This window comes from Etheostoma spectabile, unplaced genomic scaffold, assembly GCF_008692095.1.
Source record: "Etheostoma spectabile isolate EspeVRDwgs_2016 unplaced genomic scaffold, UIUC_Espe_1.0 scaffold00000808, whole genome shotgun sequence".
Classification (NCBI taxonomy): Eukaryota; Metazoa; Chordata; class Actinopteri; order Perciformes; family Percidae; genus Etheostoma; species Etheostoma spectabile.
In genome coordinates, this window is record NW_022602645.1 from 31,212 (window position 1) to 51,802 (window position 20,591).

General features: G+C 39.9%; 1 protein-coding gene across 1 annotated transcript; it reads left to right on the top strand.

Moving 5' to 3' along the window:
- Positions 1-723: 723 nt before the first annotated feature.
- On the top strand, positions 724-10,543 carry cunh2orf76 (chromosome unknown C2orf76 homolog). The gene is made up of 5 exons (XM_032506981.1): positions 724-1,166; positions 1,244-1,294; positions 3,063-3,100; positions 7,192-7,273; positions 10,290-10,543. The coding sequence occupies exons 1-5, from the start codon at positions 1,037-1,039 to the stop codon at positions 10,364-10,366; spliced, it is 378 nt and encodes a 125-aa protein (XP_032362872.1). The 5' UTR covers positions 724-1,036; the 3' UTR covers positions 10,367-10,543.
- Positions 10,544-20,591: the final 10,048 nt, after the last annotated feature.

Below are 20,591 nucleotides of genomic sequence, written 5' to 3' on the forward strand. Positions count from 1 at the left end.
GTTGTTCTTTTAGTATCGCATTCTGGAAAAGTTTAGAAAATTATATATTGTCTAAAACATCACATAAAATCATACTGGAAGGGAAACACATTATTACACTATTTGATTATAAAGATAGAAATATTTGTAATATTGTTAATCTCTTTATCTTATTAGGGAAGTTTCACATCCACAAATCGAAGTTTTCCAATTCTAAACCTTGTTTTAAACTTTTCCAAATTGAAATTGACACATATATTGAATCTATTAATTTAATTACTAATAAAAAAGCTAGATTTATCTTTGATATATACTCCAATCTATTTAACTAATTACTTGTTTTTGCATTTCATACACCTTTGTAAATCTGTCACACTTATTTTTATTTATTTTTTATTTATTTTGTTTTATTTACTATTGTCCACCTCATAATCTTATTTACTATGTATTTTTTTTATCAATATTGTTTTAACTCTCATGTAAGTTGCAACTCACTCTTTTATATATTCTTAATTTTTCTGAAAAAAAAAAAAGACTGTATATACATTGTTAATATTAACGGTCTATGTGTAAAACTCTACTTTCTTAAACTGTCATAGTTTGAACTGCGATGTCTGAATGTTTGTAATGTTGTTTGTTAATAAAAAAAAAAAAAAAAAAAAAAAAAAAAAAAAAGACACAAATCTAACCGGCATGCAACGGGCGCCGATCGCCGGTGATCGATTCTGCGCAGACCTGGCTCATCTCGAACGAGCCTATTTGCAAACACATCCACGCTAGATAACTTGACACTAGATGTTGGCTGTTAACTGTTAGCTGTTAGCTGTTGCCTGTAAACGTTAGCTGGAAGCTGTTGGCTGTTAACGTTAGCTGTTAGCGGGAAGCTGTTAACTGTAAACGTTAGCTGGTAGCTGGAAGCTGTTGCATGTAAACGTTAGCTGGTAACTGGAAGCTGTTGCCTGTAAACGTTAGCTGGTAGCTGGAAGCTGTTGGCTGTGTGACACCACTCCGAGCCAGTGATAGTTTCCCCGAGCTGCCCGCGCACAGGCAGCGGGACATGGCCGCTGCAGCTGTGGTCACCGTGCGACTGGTCCGCTCCTTCGAGCACCGAAACTTCAAACCAGTAGTGTTTCACGGAGTCCAGTTAGACCAGACGGTGCATGACTTCATACAGCTGGTCAGAGACGGTGAGTCAGCACAATGACCGACTGTAGCATGTTATGAATCAGAATTTTACCCATGGGAATTCCTCTATTTCTTTCAGATATAGCAACACGGCCGGGGCTTCCTCCTCCTTTCAAGAAATACGCCTATGGTATGTATGGATCACATTAGTGTTACACTAGAGTTACTGTTCATCATCAATCAAATGTATTTAAAGTGCAAAATCACCATTAAACATGGTCTCCTTGCACTTTACAATTAAAGGAATACAGAAATAACACAAAGCAACAAAACAATAGAACAACATCAAACAGTAATAATAAACCATACACAGCAGCAACATAAGACTATAAATTAAATAAATGGATTTTGGATTAAACCTGCACTACTGGAAATGTTCCTGACAAATAAGCATGCTGAACCCTTGTTCCTTTGATGTTAAGTTGCAATTTTGACAAGGTTTTGCCTATATTTTTTTAATATAAAAAACATTGTTACACTTTTTGAAACTATTTCATTGCTTTATGAACATATTTAACACACTTTTAAAAATACCCTGATCATTTGGTCACTATAACCATGAGGTTAAATTTTCATACCGTAACACCCCTATTTGGCAATAGCCTTGATGTGAGAAGGGAATGTCAAATACCACACCCAAGGTTTTTGATGCTCTAGCTTTCAGAGATAATACAAGTAACAACATTAATGCACCAGTTATTAAATATAAAGTGACCATGTTTGGCTGGTCTTACTATTAATAGCTCTGTTTTTATCAGCAGCAATTAACAGCAGAAAGTTCATACCCATCTAATCTTTTTTATGTCTGATACACATGACTCTAAATGTTCACTCTGGATGAGTCAGAATTGGTATCGTTTTAGTTGAAGAGTTTAGTTGGATTTGATAGATATGAGTGCAACCACCTAGACACTAGTAGAAATCTCCAGATGGCTGTGGCCCGCAGTGTGGAAGGGTGCAGCAACAGAGATGTTGAGTCACAGTAAGCTAGTCAAGGCACCTTCAGTTGACTAAAGGGAACAAATGCCAGGTTGAAATTTATTTTAAAATGTCGTTGTCTGATAAATGGGCTAAATTCTGAAAGTCAAAAATATAAATTTGAATACTAAAAAAATCAAATGTTAAAATTACTATTTGAATGCAATTTTTAAAAAACTTTTATTTTTTATTTTTTATCCGTTTACACTTGTTAGACAATGTTTCATTCCAGAGTTCTCTTTTGATTTTTGTTTGTGGCTATGTGCGCGGTGGAATATAATGTTAACAGAGAGCGGCGTGCCAGAAATGCAATGCACCATGAGATCGATTCCCTTCAAGGCCAGGCTGATGTTAGAAGTCCATTTAGTGGACCACGAACTTAGTGGCATTGACAATGCACAAGCCCGAGTAGTGTAGTACATATTTATAACAGTCTCCGCTCTAATTGGCAGTAAGTTGGCTTGCAACAGTGCGTTCAAGGAGAATTGGGGTTCAGACTAACGTAATTAGTGTTAGACTAGATCCTAACGTTGATGATGTAACGTTACATGCAGCATGCAAAGGTAGCAGCTGCTCGTTATCACCACATGTAAGGATTATATATGCTGTGGTGTTCAAAAAGGGTCACCACGGTTACAAATAATGCATTTATAATTGTGTACTTGATGTACTTTGACCACCCAAAACATGTTCAAGTAATCAAATCTGGATCGCCGCAGAATGAGCTTGAAATTATCTGTACATTCACAACTGAAGCCATCTCAAAAAGCCTGACCTATTTCTCATAGTGTGAAGTAGTTCTAGATCTGTGCTTCTTTAAAAACCCTTGTTTTCAACTGACTATAAAGAGCTATTTGGCTTGTTCTGCATGGCACCTGGATAAATAACCTCTGCATGTGCTTCCATTTTTGTATTTTCAGACACAATGAAGATTATCCACCAAGCACATGGAGCAAAGGTATCTATCTTTCATATTCATTAGGGCTGTAATGATATGGAAAATAAAACCAAAATTGTGACACTCGGCTCCACAAATCTGTGTTGCGGTAGCAGAAGGCAGAATCGCAACACACCCCTTCCAACTCCAGAGTTATCCTTCTTGTCCAGATCCAGTGCTACTACATCTTCAAATTACTAGTAGTCCTTTTGGTCCCTTACTTCTGTTTTGTCTGGTAAATTTAGCTAACTGGACAGACGGCTAAAAGACAAAGGGGTGGCACCCTTAACGCTAACGGAGGTGTAACGTTACAAGTGGCCGCTGGTTGGACTTGGGTGCCTGGGTCTGTTTCCTGACGGTTCAGTAAACTGCCGTTAGCGTCCTTAGCACCGCAGTTAAGTGCTGACCGGGATGGCTGCTAGCTGGCTGTGGGCTGACTGTGCATGTGTCCCCGGGCCGGGCTGTAATGATAAATCCCAAATACTCATGAACATTGCACAGTTCAACTCCCGTTAAAGTTTGTCTTTTAGGTCTGTAATCCATTTCCACCTTCTCCATCTGCAGGCACTGCTACCGAAAAAACATTGTCCAACCAGAGTCAAACAAAAGGAAAAATGTTAAAGTAGGGACCCGTATTAGCGGCAGTTTATTCCATGAGAAAGCCGAGGGAAAAAATGTATTCATTAGCACATAAAAGCAAATCCCACATACGGGGGCAGCAGCTCCAGTAGGGGACCCCAAACTTCCCTTTCCCAAGCTACATCAACCAGCTCCGACTGGGGGATCCCGAGGCGTTCCCAGGCCAGGTTGGAGATATAATCTCTCCACTATTATGTAATTGTAAATTACGAATAGTTGTAGCAGGAGCATGTCACCTCATTACTAGTTTCACATGTTTCATCCATCTGCTGTCAGTGTCGTCGTATCTCATTCCCCCCCATTTCTGTGCGTACACCTGGGTCAGAGTGTCCATGGAGGAGTGCACATATTCCCATCAAGTTTGCTTTTTAAAAATCCTGATTATAGCATAGAGAGCAGCCTCTTATTTTGTTTGTACAGCATGTTCATAAATGAGGCCCTGGCCTCTAAAGTGCTCATATTATATGCTTTTTGTGTTTTTCCCTTCCCTTTATTGGGTTGTGTGAGCGCAACACACCGGGTGAAAAGAGGAGCTGCAGCAATGTGCTGTTCAACAAAAATATGGTGTTTTTTGAAAATTAAGCCATGTAAACCTATTCTGATATAACATCTATATACAATTACGAACTGGAAAATCCAAAACCAGAAAAGCATAATATGAGCACTTTAACCCATAGGGCTGGTGTGGGATGAGACTGTGTGGTCTCTGTGGTAACGTGGATTAAAAAAATGTAAATCCGGCTTTAGTTGAGAAAGGTGTTAAAAACAAATTGCGCTGGGAATGAATAGAGGACAAGAGGAAAAGGGTGGAGACGAGAAGCACCTGGCTGCAGTGTATGTTCAAGGAAGATACTGACTTTACGGCAGCAGCGGTAACCTTACGTTCACACCGCTACCAACTTGAGCGTCTAAAGTTACTGGAAGTCATTCATTTTCAAGCCGGAAGCCGGCTTTTCTCTGCTGCAAGGAGTGGCAAATCTGTCGGTGTGGCGTTTTGAGCGTCAATCAGAAACTTAATGGTAATGAGCTATGACGCGGTTCAGCGGCAAGCTGAACGCCAGCAACCAATTGGAATATAGAAGTCCTTCATGCTGACTGATGAGAAGCTCTTCATCACCGTTGCAGGGTTTCCTGTCATTTATATGCAGAGATGGCAAAAGTACTCACTTTCCGTACTTAAGTAGAAGTACAGATACTTGTGTTAAAAAATACGCTGGTAAAAGTGGAAGTACTGATTAAACTTCTTTACTCAAGTAAAAGTAACAAAGTACAGGCTTGGAAATTTATTTAAAGTATAAAAGTAAAAGTAGCCTTGCGAAAGCTACCTGAAGCACACAAATGTTAATAGAGAGCACGCTGAGGGACATCAGTGGACATGGAGGACACGGTGTTTATATGGCAATGGCTACATTTTAAATGGATGTCTGCCAATAGGCCTAAAAAATAACATATATGATTATTATGACAGAAACTGGGACTCCAGGTTAATAAGATTCTGACTTATTAGCAAGATATGAATTCAGTTGTGATTCTGTGAGAATTCACAGATCCAGTTTTTATTTTTAATCTTTCCCCCTAACATAAAAATGAATCTACATTTATGTGTGTGCTCAAATACGGCTTCTGGAAATAAAATATAGGATTGAAATATGAATGATTAAAACGACATTAATGAAGAAGTTCCCCAGCACATTGGCCAGGAGTCCTTCTTGATGCCTACTGTCTCAGACATTTCTTTCAGATAAGGTTGAGGATGATGGGAATAACTTGCTGTTTTCTTCATTTTCAATCATGTCGCCCTCCATACTACTATGTGCTAACGTTAGCGCCCTCCATACTACTATGTGCTAACGTTAGCGCCATCCATGCTACTATGTGCTAACGTTAGCGCCATCAAGCCTCAATGATTTGCTGTGAATTAATGCAGAGTGCTGAATCTTGAGTTTTCTTAGTCGTGCGTCAAATGAAACGTCCAGTAGATATATTCCCATCCATTTAGATTTAATATGGTATTGATGACGTAAACAATAATAAGGATAACTCCAGTGAAATTATGTGAAAGTTGAGAACTAGATTAGGACTGGATTGAAGCTGATTCTGGTGTCCAACCCCAGGTGTGTCTGTTCAAACACAGACGGAGACGACTTCTCTCTAGCTAAGTTTCCATCCACTTGTCAATTGAATGGTTGAACAGTATCTGAAGTTCGGTAAAAAAAATTAAAAATCATGTGAATAAAGCTGGTGGTGCTTCATCAAGACCAACGTGCAACCTAGCTAACATGTGAAGACCACACCAAAACCACTAGCTAACTTACTTTAAATGTGAAGAACTATAGACCAAAAACAGGCTTAAGTGAACTGACAACATGAGTTATACGATTTACAGTTCTCAAAGACGCACACACACAATCTCAGCGGATTATCCTCGGGACAGCTAGTCTCCTTTTCATTTCTCTCACTTTTTTCACCGTGTGGCACGCGCACCCGCTCGCGGTGTGTGGCGCGTGTCCGCGCTATTGTCCGACATGACAACCTCTTGTAAAAACTAAAGTAACAAGCCAATTTTGTAAAATGTAAGGAGTAGAAAGTACCGATATTTGTGTTAAAATGTAAGGAGTAGAAGAAAAAAGTTGCCACAAAAATAAATAGTAAAGTAAAGTAAAAATATCAGAAAAATCTACTTGAGTACAGTAACGAAGTATTTGTACTTCGTTACTTCCCATCTCTGTTTATATGACGTTGTTTGCCTATAGGTACCAGTTAAAAAAGAACAAGGCGTGGGATGAGTTGCTGCACCAGCCTGTGATACTTGCCAAATTTATAACGGTCCTGGAGGGTGTCATGAACCCAAAATCTCAGGGTACGACATCTTCTCCACAAATACAATCCAGCAGCAGCACCAAACACTACTTTGCAATGATCCATAATTATCCAGTGATACACATAGAGGAGAAGCCTGAAATATTTACAAAAGAGGGAATGCAATTCAGTTACTCACACCAATTGACCAATTGCACTATATGAATGCCGCCACGTCAGAGCAGCCGAAGTGTCTGAAAAGTTCCCCGTACTTTTTGACAAGCATCCTTCAAAAAAGCTCTGGCTGCCCGCCAGAGGTCTTTTGCAGCTCAAGTTGGTGGCGGTGTGTACGTACGGTAAGAGCAGCTAAAGTTGTCAGTGTTGGAGTCCAAGAAAATTAGGTTGAGTTTAGTGAGTGTGCGCCCTGGGGTCAGACCTTGTGTTGTCTTAACATCCTTGCGTGAACCATGACTGGTCCTTGGTCGAAGCAACTCGAAGTTAAGAGATTTAGGACTCTGGATCACCGTAGAATGAGCTTGAAATTATCTGTACATTCACAACTGAAGCCATTTCAAAAAGCCTGACCTATTTCTCATAATGTGAAGTAGTTCTAGATCTGTGCTTCTTTAAAAACCCTTGTTGCCAACTGACTATAAACATTTCTTTTTTGACAGACTAATGAGTTGGTGATGAGTTTAGAAGACGATGAAAAGCTGATCCTGCAGGATAGCCAAACCCTTACAGCTGCTGGCGTTGGTAAGGGTTCAGTTCTCACTGTGTACTTTGTTCAGGGAATAAAACTTCCTACATAGCTACCTATATTAGGGCTGTCAATTGATTAAGTATTTAAATTGAGCTCATGATTGTCCGTAGTTAACTCACATTTAGAATTAGTTTTAAATGTGATTTAAAGGGATATGTTTTCAGCGTTTAGAGACGTGTTTCCAGCGTTTAAAAGATAGATAGTAAAAGAAATTTAGAATTTCCCCATAGGAGGTACACTTTCCGGATGCTCGCTAACCCCCTTGGTTCAAAGTGATGTGTTCCAGCCTTTAAAGGAATGCGTCTTCAATTAAATTCAATTGAAATTCCAGCGTTTAAAGGGTTATGTTTCTAGTGTTTAAAGCTCCAGCGGTGTCTGAGACTGGCCGTACTCCAGTGGTAACCAGTAACATTTCTGTTTCTGTCATCCACAACGGTACGGAGGGCGGCTGTGGCTTAGTGGTAGAGCGGTTGCCTGCCAATCGGAAGGTTGGTGGTTCGATCCCCGCCCCTGCAGTCATTGTCGAAGTGTCCTTGGGCAAGACACTGAACCCCGAGTTGCCCCCGGTGCTGCGCATCGGAGTGTGAATGTGTATGAATGTTTATCTGATGAGCAGGTGGCACCTTGTACGGCAGCCCCGGCCACAGTGTATGAATGTGTGTGAATGGTGAATGTTTCCTGTAGATGTAAAAGCGCTTTGAGCAGTTGTTAAGACTGGAAAAGCGCTACAGTGGTGCTCAAAAGTTTACATACACATGCTTAAGTTGACTAAAAAGAGGAATAAAAAAATCATGTTTTGGAAATTTATTTTAATACCTAAATTAAAAAATGAGGTAAAATCCAACCTTTAAGGACACCAATTTTCTTTGTGAATGAATAACGTATTGTAAATAAATAAATGTTCTTATTTAAAATACAGGGGTCATAAGTATACATACCCCTATGTTAAATTCCCATAGAGGCAGGCAGATTTTTATTATTAAAGGACAGTTATTTCCTGGATTCAGGATATTATGCATCCTGATAAAGTTCCCTTGGCCTTTAGAATTAAAATAGCCCCACATCATCACATACTCTTCACCATGCTTAGAGATAGGCATGGTTTTATTTCAGTTAGACTAATACCTGGTTTGATTTGCATTGAGAGATGATTTTATAGAAAGTATCCCATGCCTATCTCTAAGCATGGTGAAGAGTATGTGAGGATGTGGGGCTATTTTAATTCTAAAGGCCAAGGGAACTTTATCAGGATGCATAATATCCTGAATCCAGGAAATAACTGGCCTTTAATAATAAAAATCTGCCTGCCTCTATGGGAATTTAACATAGGGGTATGTATACTTATGACCCCTGTATTTTAAATAAGAACATTTATTTATTTACAATACGTTATTCATTCACAAAGAAAATTGGTGTCCTTAAAGGTTGGATTTTACCTCATTTTTTAATTTAGGTATTAAAATAAATTTCCAAAACATGATTTTTTTATTCCTCTTTTTAGTCAACTTAAGCATGTGTATGTAAACTTTTGAGCACCACTGTATATAAATACAGCACATTTACATTTACATTACTGCTGCATTGCTCCCTGTTTCTCAAACTACGGAGCAGCCTGAGGCCCAAATCACACAATACACGCATGTAAATCACAAGTCAAAGAATGACTAATGTTAAAAGGAATGTGTTAACTCATAATTATGTTACTTTTGACAGTCCTAATGTATGTAGCAGACACTTTCAGATTCCCTGCATTAGCTAAAGTTGGACCCAATGAACTACTCTGTCATTATTGTCTTTTAATTTATTGTAATAGTTATTGCATTGTATATGTATTGTTTACTTAGGTCTATAGTACCTGTTTATTAAAGTGTTTGACATAGAGACGTGCATATAAAAAGTGCTTCTGGATCAGCTACAAACTACAAAACTGAGAAGAGATGCAAACATATTTTCAAAAATAAGCATATGCTTACTTTTTAAAAGTAAGTGCTGTAGTACAAACTAGCAGGAGACAAGTTATAATTGAGGGAAGTTTGGAGACACAACCTTATTATGTTGATAGCCTACATATTTTAGTTTCCTCTCTTTTCTGTGTTGTATTTTGTAGAAGGTCCCTAAGCTCTCTAACTGCCTCAACACCCAAACTAAACACAGATGACTGAGCACAACTTTCATGCATTTCTTTCACATCTTCTCCAGTCAGATTCACTGCGTTCACTCAGAAAGAATCACTGCACATGGGGGGCACTTTTAATGACATTTTTTAGAGGCAAAAAACAAGTTTAAAACGTGCCCTGTTTAAACCTGTTAGGTGCTAACTCTAGTAGGAGGATAACTTTGTGTAGACAGCACTGATTGTTTTAGTTTTTTCATCCTACTGACAGACCTCCTAAGACTAAGGAAAGCTCGTGGGACTGGCTCTAGTGGCTGTAATTCTTCACCAAGGCTACATTTTGGGAAAGAGACTTCAGATACAGTATTAGGGGACCACTAAGGTCTATATAAAGAGACTTCAAATGCAGTATTAGGGGACCACTAAGGTCCATATAAAAGAGACTTCAGATACAGTATTAGGGGACCACTAAGGTCTATATAAAAGAGACTTCAGATACAGTATTAGGGGACCACTAAGGTCTATATAAAAGAGACTTCAGATACAGTATTAGGGACCACTAAGGTCTATATAAAAGAGACTTCAGATACAGTTTTAGGGGACCACTAAGGTCTATATAAAAGCGTCCAAAAAGCACCATGTCATGGGACCTTTTAGACATTAAGATCCATTTCCAAAAGAGGATTTTTTTCGTTCCTCTCTTTAGTCAGCTTTAGCATGGGTTAATTAATTTATGAACACCACTGTATTAATATTCTCAGAATGTCCTGTAATGATATTTTATTACCAGCAATGGAAGTATAAGAACGATGGGATGTGACTGTCCAGGCACTGCTGCTAGTGGTTCAGTGTTGTTCCAGAGTTAATTTGAACCCTTTTGTGTTTTGTTGTTTCAGCCAATGAAACAGAAGTGGCCTTCTTTAGACAGGAAGACTACATCATCTATAAAGCCAATCCCCAAACTGCTTGGTGACCTCAGTATTACTTAAGCTTAACAACCACGTTTCCATCACAGTTTCAATTTGTCGGCTTGTTTTTAAAAGTAAAGCGTATTATCTTTATTTCTATGTTTTTGTTTTTACAATTTTTTTCTTCTGGTAGTTGTGACCATGGGCATTAGTTTTCATTGTTTTAAATGAATATATGCTAATAAATAAAGTTGTCAGACAGATGAAGATTTTTGAGTGTTTTTTAAAGAGTAAATGTACTAAAGGAATTGATGTGCTCAATGCTCAATATTTGACTGGATTAGAAAAGCCCTTTCTCTCAGGGACGGATTCACCTGGGCCTTCTGTTGACGGATGAACAAATGACCAAAAGTCCGAGCAACACTGCATGAAATTTGGTTTCCTTTCGATGTGGCGCCCCCTACAGTTTCAGAGTGTCGTTCCCTTGGACACCGCTGCTGCAAATACATGTCAACTTGCATTTGGTATCATTACTTTACTGATAATTGTCTTTGCTAACACAGCCAAACATCAGGAAAGTTCACCAACCCCAGACTTAGCAGCTAAAGTAGTCCAGCAGCCAGCCTTCGATCGTCCCAAGCTCTGGCCAATGGCTAAAAGCCAGACCATTAAAATCATAGCACAGTTCATCATAGCTAAAAAAAAAAAAAAATTATGTTTCTCCCTTTGTTTTAGTGGAAAGAAGTACAATTAGATTAGGATATTTTTTAATTTAATAAATATCCTTTTACAAAACATGTTATGAAGAACTTAAGAATTCTCAAAAAAACCGTGCAATTTTCTTCAGTTTATCATTTAAATATGTGCATTTCAACTGATCACAGTGTTTGTACTAAGGCACAAAACTTTTAAGTCACTGGTAAAACTGAAAAATATGGTACTATATAATTGCTATAATATAATATGGTACTTTAAGATTATCAAGATATAGGAATTATTTTTAATCCATTTTCCACAAGTAGTAATTATTCAAACTTAAATTGACTCCCCACATCTTACAAACATAAGTGGTGGCCATTTTAAATGTATAAGAAAGTAATCACTTGGCCTGTAAATATAAGATTAATACATAAAACATTAATTGAAAAGGCAAACATACAATTTATGACTAAACTCTTTAGTAGTGAAGCTGGTGTTGAGTTTTAAAAAGTTAAAATGTCTGAAGGAGCCAGGTTAGAAAATTATGCATACATCTGTCCCCATTTTCCCCCTCTTTTTAACATATGGAAAGGGGTTTCCTGCTATGCAACAAAAGGTGGTCCTCTGTCTCCTGTCCCCTGTGGTCTTAGTCTAGGCTAAAACAATACAGTGTTGATTGGACTGTCTTGATGTTAGTTTCACATTTACACAACAGAAGCATTTGCTCTGCAACCAAAAGCGACCCCCAAAGGTGCAGAAGGCAGGTTCTCATTGGTCAGCAAAGATGCACTCGACCTGCTGTCATGACAACAACGGACCAATGAGAAAGGATTTAAAAGCACCAGGGGAAAAGGAACCGCCCCAAGGTGTATGGGATAAAAGTGTGCGATTTAGGACTTTTCAGGACTGGTTTCACATGACTCCATGAGGGGAAGCGCCTCAGCTTAACCATCTTACTTCAGTGTGATCCAGTTCGCTGTCAGCTGCAGTGTTATTATGTTTGTTTGTATCATGTTTGTCTTTGTCTTATCATCTTCATCACTGCTGTTGCATTAAACCTTTTCCTAATTCTCAATTTGACCCTCAGCCTCCTTCTCCTCAGAGATCCAGCAGAACGCGATGTTAGTTATGAATTTCTAACACTGGTAACTAACAAATTGCACAATTTTTAGCTATTAATACAGCAAGGATTCATTTTCAGAAAACTATTTTTTGAGTGCAAAATGTTTCTGATGCAGCATTTTACAAGAATTAGTCTAGTTTAGACTACTTTGTTTTTGCTCCTGAAACTTGTCATCTTTTAGCCTGCACAAGTGCATCAGTGTCAGGCGTCAGGTCCTGAGTAGCAGCCAGTTTCAGAATGTCATTTAAGTGTTGGTGTGTGAGTCTTGAGCGCAGTTTTGTTTTATTGATGTTCATTACAGAGAAAACTTGTTCACAAAGATAGGTAGTCCCAAACATGCACAAAACTTTTGCAGCTAGGGCTGTTAATTTGGGGTTCCCTGGCCGGAGATAAAATGTGTCCAAGTTCACTGAGGCAAATGTATTCTTCAAATTTGTATCACATTGCAAATCAATTATTTCTAATTGGATGTCGACGGGCACATCAGAAGCTTTGACTGTGAAGGGTGAGCGAAAAACTGCAAATTCTGTCTTGAGTTCACCAAAGACCTTAAACCGTTTCTCAAACTCCCACAGCAATCCTGAAATCTTGTCTTTGTACCTTTTCATGCCAGCATTAAAGACAGTTGCACTTCCATCTCTTAGACAGGGGAAATGACCATGGTCACCACATGCCAGCTGTGTCTCCCACAAAGTCAGCTTCAACTTGAAAGCAAGTATGCTGTCATAATACTGTGTGACAACTTTTTTACGGCCTTGCAACATTTTGTTCAAATTATTGAGGTGCTCTGTAATATCCACCATAAATGCAAGGTCCTGCAGCCATTCCAGAGATAGTAATTCCATCACTGGCTTTCCTCATGTTTCCATAAACTGTCCAATTTCCTCTCGTAGCTCAAAGAAAGGCTTCAGCACAGCGCCTCAGCTTAACCATCTTACTTCAGTGTGGTATGGCAGGCCATGGGTAATTTTATTGTCACTGAGAAGGCAGTCAAACTGACGATGATTCAGACCTCTGGCACGAATAAAATTAACAGTTCGGACAACCACCTCATGACGTGATCCATTTTTAATGACTTGCAACACAATGCCTCCTGATGCAAAATACAGTGACATATTCAAAAAGCGTCTCCTCCATTTGCGGCTTGTACTTTCTCTCTGAATTTTGTCACAACGCCTGCTTTTGTCAGATCCTTGATGGCGGGCCATCTGTAGCCACGCTGACAGCACGCGACCAGTCTACTCCTACTCTGTCCAGCGCACAAACGAGAGAGCTGAAAATGTCCTCTGCTGTTGTGATGTCCATCATAGGCACCAACTCAAGGAACTCCTCTTTGACGGCCAATGTCTCATCAACTCCATGAATAAATATAGCCAGTTGAGCAACGTCTGTAATGTCAGTGCTCTCATCAATTGCAACAGAAAATGCAAGAAATGACTTGACTTTGTGTTTCAGTTGGCTGTCCAAATCTGTGGATAGTTCCAAAATCCTCTCTGCAATAGTATTCCTTGTCAGGCTGATGTTAGTTAAAGTTTGTCGCTTCTCGGGACATACGAGTTCTGCAGCCTTCAGAATGCATGTTTTGATAAACTCCCCTTCGTAATATGGCTTTGATGCTTATGCTATTTTGTTAGCAATTATGTAGCTGGCTTTTACCGCTGCTTCACTGACCTCTTGGCTCCGAGTGAAAACGGACTGCTGTTTCTTCAGACTAGGGTGACCAGACGTCCCCGGTTTCCGGGGACAGTCCCCGATTTTGGCGACCTGTCCCCGGCTGGATCTGTCCCCGGAAATGTCCTCGGTTTTCACTGTGACTGAAAGACCCGAAATTGGAATGAAAGAAACAAAATACTGACAAAACGTACCCGATGGTCGCACACCCAACACCCGCAGGCTCCATGCAGCCAGAGCCAGCGGTGCTCAGATGTTTTCAGGGCTGCCAACTTTTCCCAAAACCTTGGAGTGAGATTTGGGGGGGCCAACCCATATTTTGCCACGTACAAAGCAATTTCTTTGGCTCTTTCAGCATCATTATACTTCAGGGTTTAAATTGGGATTTGTTATATGTGGGGGATGGGGCTCTCCCTAGGGGGGTCTGGGGTATGCCCCCCCAGGAAAAATGTTGAAAATAAACCATTAAATGGCACTTTCTGGAGAGTTTTGTGCAAAAAAATGGAGAAATCAAGTCTTGCATGATATGTGCAAAACTGTAGGGTGAAGAGCCTTTGTGTTGTTGTAGTATCAATAGGTATTAGGGCTTTTAGCATTTACTAACTTCTCATGATATAAGAACTGACCCAGACAATGTGCCACACATAATGAACCACATGAAGAGACAGTAGCATATGTCAGCAACAGCTGAGAAGATTTGGGTCTGTGGGGAACAGGTCCAGGGGTCCCTGGTGTAGGGACCAGGGACCCAAAGTTAAATTAATGTTGAGGGATCAACTAAGACCACTGAAATTCTAAAGAATGAGAACCACTGTTTTGCATAAATTCTAATCCTTTAACCTTTGTGTCAAGGCTCAGTAATGTTTGGCCCTCATCCTCTGTGCCCCCCTTACTGGATTTACTTTTTTGGGAAAATAAAGACTATTTGTTAATTTTATAAAACATTAAATGAATTATTTACAGTTACATTTAGAGATGCACAGAGGTTAGAGAAGCACTATAGTGGCCCAAAGTTGCAGTATCGTATAGTATAGTATATATAGTAGGCTATAGCTCAGATGTGTTTCATCAGATTTCTGCTCATGTTTACAACTTTATGCACATTCAAAATATAACTCCTCCCATCTCTGTTGTCCGAGATTTGGAGAGTTGTAATATAGTCTGCTGTACATGTTATTGCTCCGCTGATATGGTGGATCTCATTCAGACCGTCTGACAGACACAGAGGACCATCTGGGTCTCTGGTCTCTGACAGAGTTTAGAGGAGGCTGTACGTTGCCCATTATCGGAGGACTACACGGATGCAACGCGTCACTGCTCCCCCACAGCAGAGCGGGTCCACCATCACCTCTATTGTTACAGAGAGTGGACACGAAGCGACGGACGGGTCTGTGATACTCAGAGCTCATACCTGAAGCCGGGGAAACGCACCTGGGATGGCTCGTGAAAAAAATGTTTTCAGTTTGCGACAATTCGAAACTTCCACAGACAGGGAGCGCTCTTGAACCCCCCCCCCCCCCCCCCCCCCCCACACACACACACACACACAAACACACACACAGTCTCTGAAAGCACAACTAGTCGATCACGAGTGGCTCAACAGGTAGATCTATAGATAAACTCATCTTTTAGAAATTTGACCGACCAGGTTGACACTTCAGCGTGAGAAATCGGGGGTGTGGCGTGTGAGCGTGTGAAACCAGTCAAATGCGTGTGTCTCACGGCCAATGCGTGAGAGTTGGCAGCCCTGTGTTTTAGAAGCCGTGTTTCACGATGCTAAAATCACTGATTATTTACATGGAGTCTGGTGGGTTTAGCGAACGCAAATTCGCAGACTTTTGTTTTAAAAAGGATCTTAATCTTTAACAGAAAGGTCGACCTCCTTAGAAATCCTTTCCATAATGTTGTCAGACACTTAGAATATTAATATGAGTCTGTTGGCAGCAAAACAAGCACTTTTACGAACGTAAATACAAGCTGGACAATTATCCTATTAACTTCCATTGTAGCTCGTTTCTGCCGACCGGAGCGATCTCGTTTAATACTGCATCAATGTCAAAGGAAAATGTGTCCTCAATAGTTTTTATTGTTTCTGATTCTCAATGAGCTGTTGCAGAAACAAGCCTTGAGCAATAAAGCAAAGGCTGTCAGTAGTTCAGTACATTACAGCATTATGAAATATTGAGACTTTCTATCTTGAAATATTAAGACTTTCTATCTTGAAATATTAGGACTTTCTATCTTGAAATATTAGGACTTTTTATCTTGAAACATTCCCCTCTGAGTTGTAGTGGAGTAGGAAGTAGCAGCAGGGATGGGTCTAGGATCAGACCTGGGGGGGGGGGGGGGGGTGTTCAGCCCATAATGAGAACAGCTCTAGGTCTAGTGTCCCTGTTTTGAGATTAAAAAAAAGTAAAAACAGTACTTGTTTTGGAGGTAAATACGCTTCTGAGCTGAAAATGTCCCCGAATTTTGTCTGAGAAATCTGGTCACCTTACTTCAGACCCACCAGCAATTCATTTATCTTCTCTTGTCTCAGTTGTCCTTGCAGGCTGTCGTATTTTTCACCATGTTGAGTCTCATAGTGGTGCCGAATATTATATTCCTTAAACACCAACAGGTGTTGCATACACACCAAGCACACAGGTTTCCCATTCACCTCTGTGAATGAATAAGAATCTGTCCATTTTTCTTGGAAAACTCTACACTCAGTATCCATTTTTCTCTTTTTCGACAAAGACATTTTGGCAAATGAGGGTGTAAAGGCGAGTACAAAAGTAAGTAGATGTATCGTAGTAGTCACTGAACATTAGCATTGTTTTGTTGTTTTCTTCTTCTTTCAGCTGGTCCATGTCTAACATTTTTTAGAAGCCTTTATTGGTTATTTTTCATGGTAGAAAGTCCTGCCAAATACTAACTGCAACTAGTGAAACGCACATTCCAGGAAAAACTCAGAGCCGACTGGGCTTCTTAAAGAGACAGGCACTCCTACATAGTGTCTCATACAGAAGGTGAATACAGGAGCTGCAGCCATGGGCAGAAAGAGAAGAATCAAGTCATTTTTTGAAAATTAAAGTAGAATCCCAGAATACAATTAAAAACATGAAAATGCTATATAATAGTTGCCCTTTAAAATATTGTTGTTGGGTGCCCAGATAGCTTGGATCAGTTGGTAGATCAGGCGCTCATATATAGAGGTTTACTCCTCAATGCAGTAGGCCTGGGTTCGACTCCTACCTACAGCTCTTTTCTGCATGTCATTCCCCTCTCTCCCCCTCTGTCATGTCTTCATCTGTCCTGTCAAAAATAAAGGCTGAAAATGCCCCAAAAAATAATCTTAAAAATTTTTTTGCTGTTGTATTTATTCAATTTAACACTTGTGGAGGGCTGCAACCTGTAACCTACTTGAGTGGGCAAATGCCCACAGTCAACGGCATAGGCCTTTTGTGTACATAGAAAAAGTCTTAGATCTTTGAGTTCAGCTCATGAAAAATGGGGGCAAAAACAGAAATGTTTGCATTTATAATTTTGTTCAGTATATCTATTACACAGATCATTGTCACATCTGGAGAACCCTGGGAGCACTGTGTGAAGTTCATGTTTTTTTTATTCCTCTAGTGCTTTCAATAAAATTAAACCATCACTGCTCTGGGGGAAGCTACTGGAAGCTGGAGTTGACCCCCACCTGTCTGCATGGTCCATAGGTTAACTCACTGACAAATCACAGTATGTTAGGCTCCAGGACTGTGTGTCTGACATGGTGATGAGCAACAACAGGAGCACCACAGGGTACAGTGACTGCTCATTTTCTCTTCACCTTGTATACAGCGGACTTCAGGCAAGCAACTGTCACATGCAGAAGTTCTCTGATGATACTGCCATTGTTGGAAGGGTATCAGAGGAGAATGATCAGGAATACCGGGAGGTCATCAGGGTCTTTGCCAACTGGTGTGAGTCAAACCACCTTCACATCAATGCCAGCAGGACAAAATCAGATAGAGGTTGACTTCTGCAGGAACTATTACCCGGTACTACTCCAGTGAACACCCAGGTAGTCAACATCGAGGTGGTGGAGACATACAAATACCTGGGTGATCACCTCAACAACAAATTGGACTGGTCCAAAAACACAGATGTCCTGTACAAAAAAGGCCAAAGCTGTCAACCCAGGGTTTTGTGTAACAGTGGATCACTTGTTACTGGATTAAATCGCTGTGGTAACTTATGTTGAACACCTAACCTGCTCAAGAGCAAGTTGTGTTGGAGATTAGAGATCAACTGACCAATCAATACGTCACCGTTCTTAGAAGATCCGGCGGAGCTCAGGGCCCAGAGAGAGAGAGGTGTCCTCATAAAAGTTCAAATATTTAGCAACAACCCCGTTAACATTCCCTGATGGGTATCTTTATGAAAGACATAGATTTTCAGTTGAGGGATATACGTATAGATTATTTGTCGGCTTCTTGAGCCGTGTGTTTCCAATGCGCACATCGATTTGAATTATGTTTTGTATTTTTTATTTGCTCTCACGATCGCTTCCCACTACCAGAGTTGGAACTGAAATAATAGGCTGCAGCAATGACAGTTTATGGAAAGCACAAGTGTAATTATAGATGTGATATTGATAAGTGATGTGATTTACCATGGACGTATTAAGAGAATGTGATTTACGTGTTTACAGCGTTGACTATTTTTTTAGCCACCGTTCCCTCCTGTTATAAGAAGCAGCAACTATATTGTGTTTTGCCATGTAAAACCGTGTCTGTGTTCTTCATGTTTCTGTAGAATTATACTTTGCTCTTCTTATGTAAAATATGTGTCTCTGGTAGATGTTTGCAATTGGTTGTGCTGTGCAAACACCTTCACTTTTATGTGAAAGCATTGGATTGGGAAACCCTGGGTCAATCAAGTTATAATAACAAAAACAAGAAAATAAAACAACGAAAAAAGAAAAACACGATGCTATCAACACATCTCTATGATGATGCAGATGCAACTTGCCTTTTACCTTCGGCACCACTGCAAGACTCTTTCTTGAGACATGTCTTGCTGTTTGAGCATTTACATCCCACAGCTTGTTGGCCATTTCCTTCGCGAGTTCCTGATAAATTAAATTCAGAAAGTCTCTCGTCTCCCCGTCCGTCCACTTCCATCTGTCTTTGTTGACACCTGCCATGTGTGCAAACAGAGCGGAAATACTGGGCGGAAATTAACTAAAATGTCTTCTTTTTGTGGCGGGTTGCAACCATAACATGACCTAAAACTTAATCGCAATTCATTATTTATTTGGCAAATGACGTTTCCCTCAGCGTCTATTGCATAAGCCATATATCGATCAAGATAAAATCTGATGAGACCGAATGTATTTCCTTTGAGTCGATATTCATGAGATTCCATTGAATTTTACTGTTTCCATAAGGCATTTTTCATTCAATATCACTTAATTCAGATAAAAACGTGTGGATGGATACAGCTACAGCTTGTGTGGGAGCGCAGTTGTTAGGTTCAGACATGTGCTCTGTGGTATCCTAACTGTAATATCTCAATTACTTACTTATGAAGAATACTAGTTCATTTCCCTTATCCTGTATTCAAAGTTAGCTGCTAATACGGAATGTCCCAGAAGGAGGCGCTATTACATTAAGTTCTGAATGTGAGGCTGACAGGATGTTGTCGGTAGGTGCAGGAGAGACCGAAGAAGTTGTTGCTAGCTGTAGACATGTTAAAAAGTAGCTTCGTAAACTGCAATGATGTTATGCCTGTTTGTTTGCATTAAACATTCGAAGGATTTTGGATGTTGTGGACATCAAGTTCTTCCTTACAAGATATAACATGCTCTATCAATAAAGTGACTTGAGTTGAAGTTGTTAAGTGAGCTTTAAGCACCACACTTAAGTAGAAGTACTAAAGTATTCAACATTTTTTGTACTTAAGTATTGCAAGTAGTTTGTTTAAAAATTCAGTACTCAAGTACTGAAAGTAAAAGTATAAGTATTGTGTTCTAAGTAGGGCCAGGGGTGGTCTCCTTTCTCACCCTCACCACCACGATCACTTGAAGTTGAAGGTGTTAAAGGTGGTTTCTGGTTCGAAACAAACTGAAAAAGCTTAAGTGTTCTCAATACAGGCAGGCAGCAGAGTGAAAGCAGCAGAGCCAAAGGCAACAGAGCCAAAGGCAGCTTCTCATAAGACAGCTTGATTCGCTCAATTAAACCTCAAGCTTCATCAAACCTGGTGACAGAGCCATCTACCGCTCTGGCAGTGGTAATGTGGGTTTGGAATGATTCAGAACTTTTTTATAATTGTAACGAGTAACGATGCAGCACATAAAAAATTTATCTGAGTAAAAGTATTAAACTCATCAAAAATATATACTGAAGTAAAAGTGGAAGTAGGAGAAAAAAAATACTCCAGTAGAGTACAGATACAGCCTTTTAGTACTTAAGTACAGTATTGAAGTAGTCCTGCTTTGTTACTATACATCTCTGGTTAGGTTAGGTAAAGCTGGGTAATGGAATAAATCCAGGGCATGTTGAACTTGAGTCATAGTACAGGCCGCTGGTCTGCCCTCTGGACATCGTAGAGGATGTGGGGGAGAGGAGAATGTTAGCTGAGCTGGCACCAATCATTGGCAACACCTCGCACCCTTACATGACCCTGTGAGTTCCTAGAGCAGCTCCTTCAGCAGCAGACTGCTGCACCCTCAGTGCAAGGAGCGCTACTTCAGCTCCTTCATTCCAGCGGCTGTCAGATTCTTTAATGCAACATCATAATGTAGCACTGCTAGCTTTTTCTGCAAT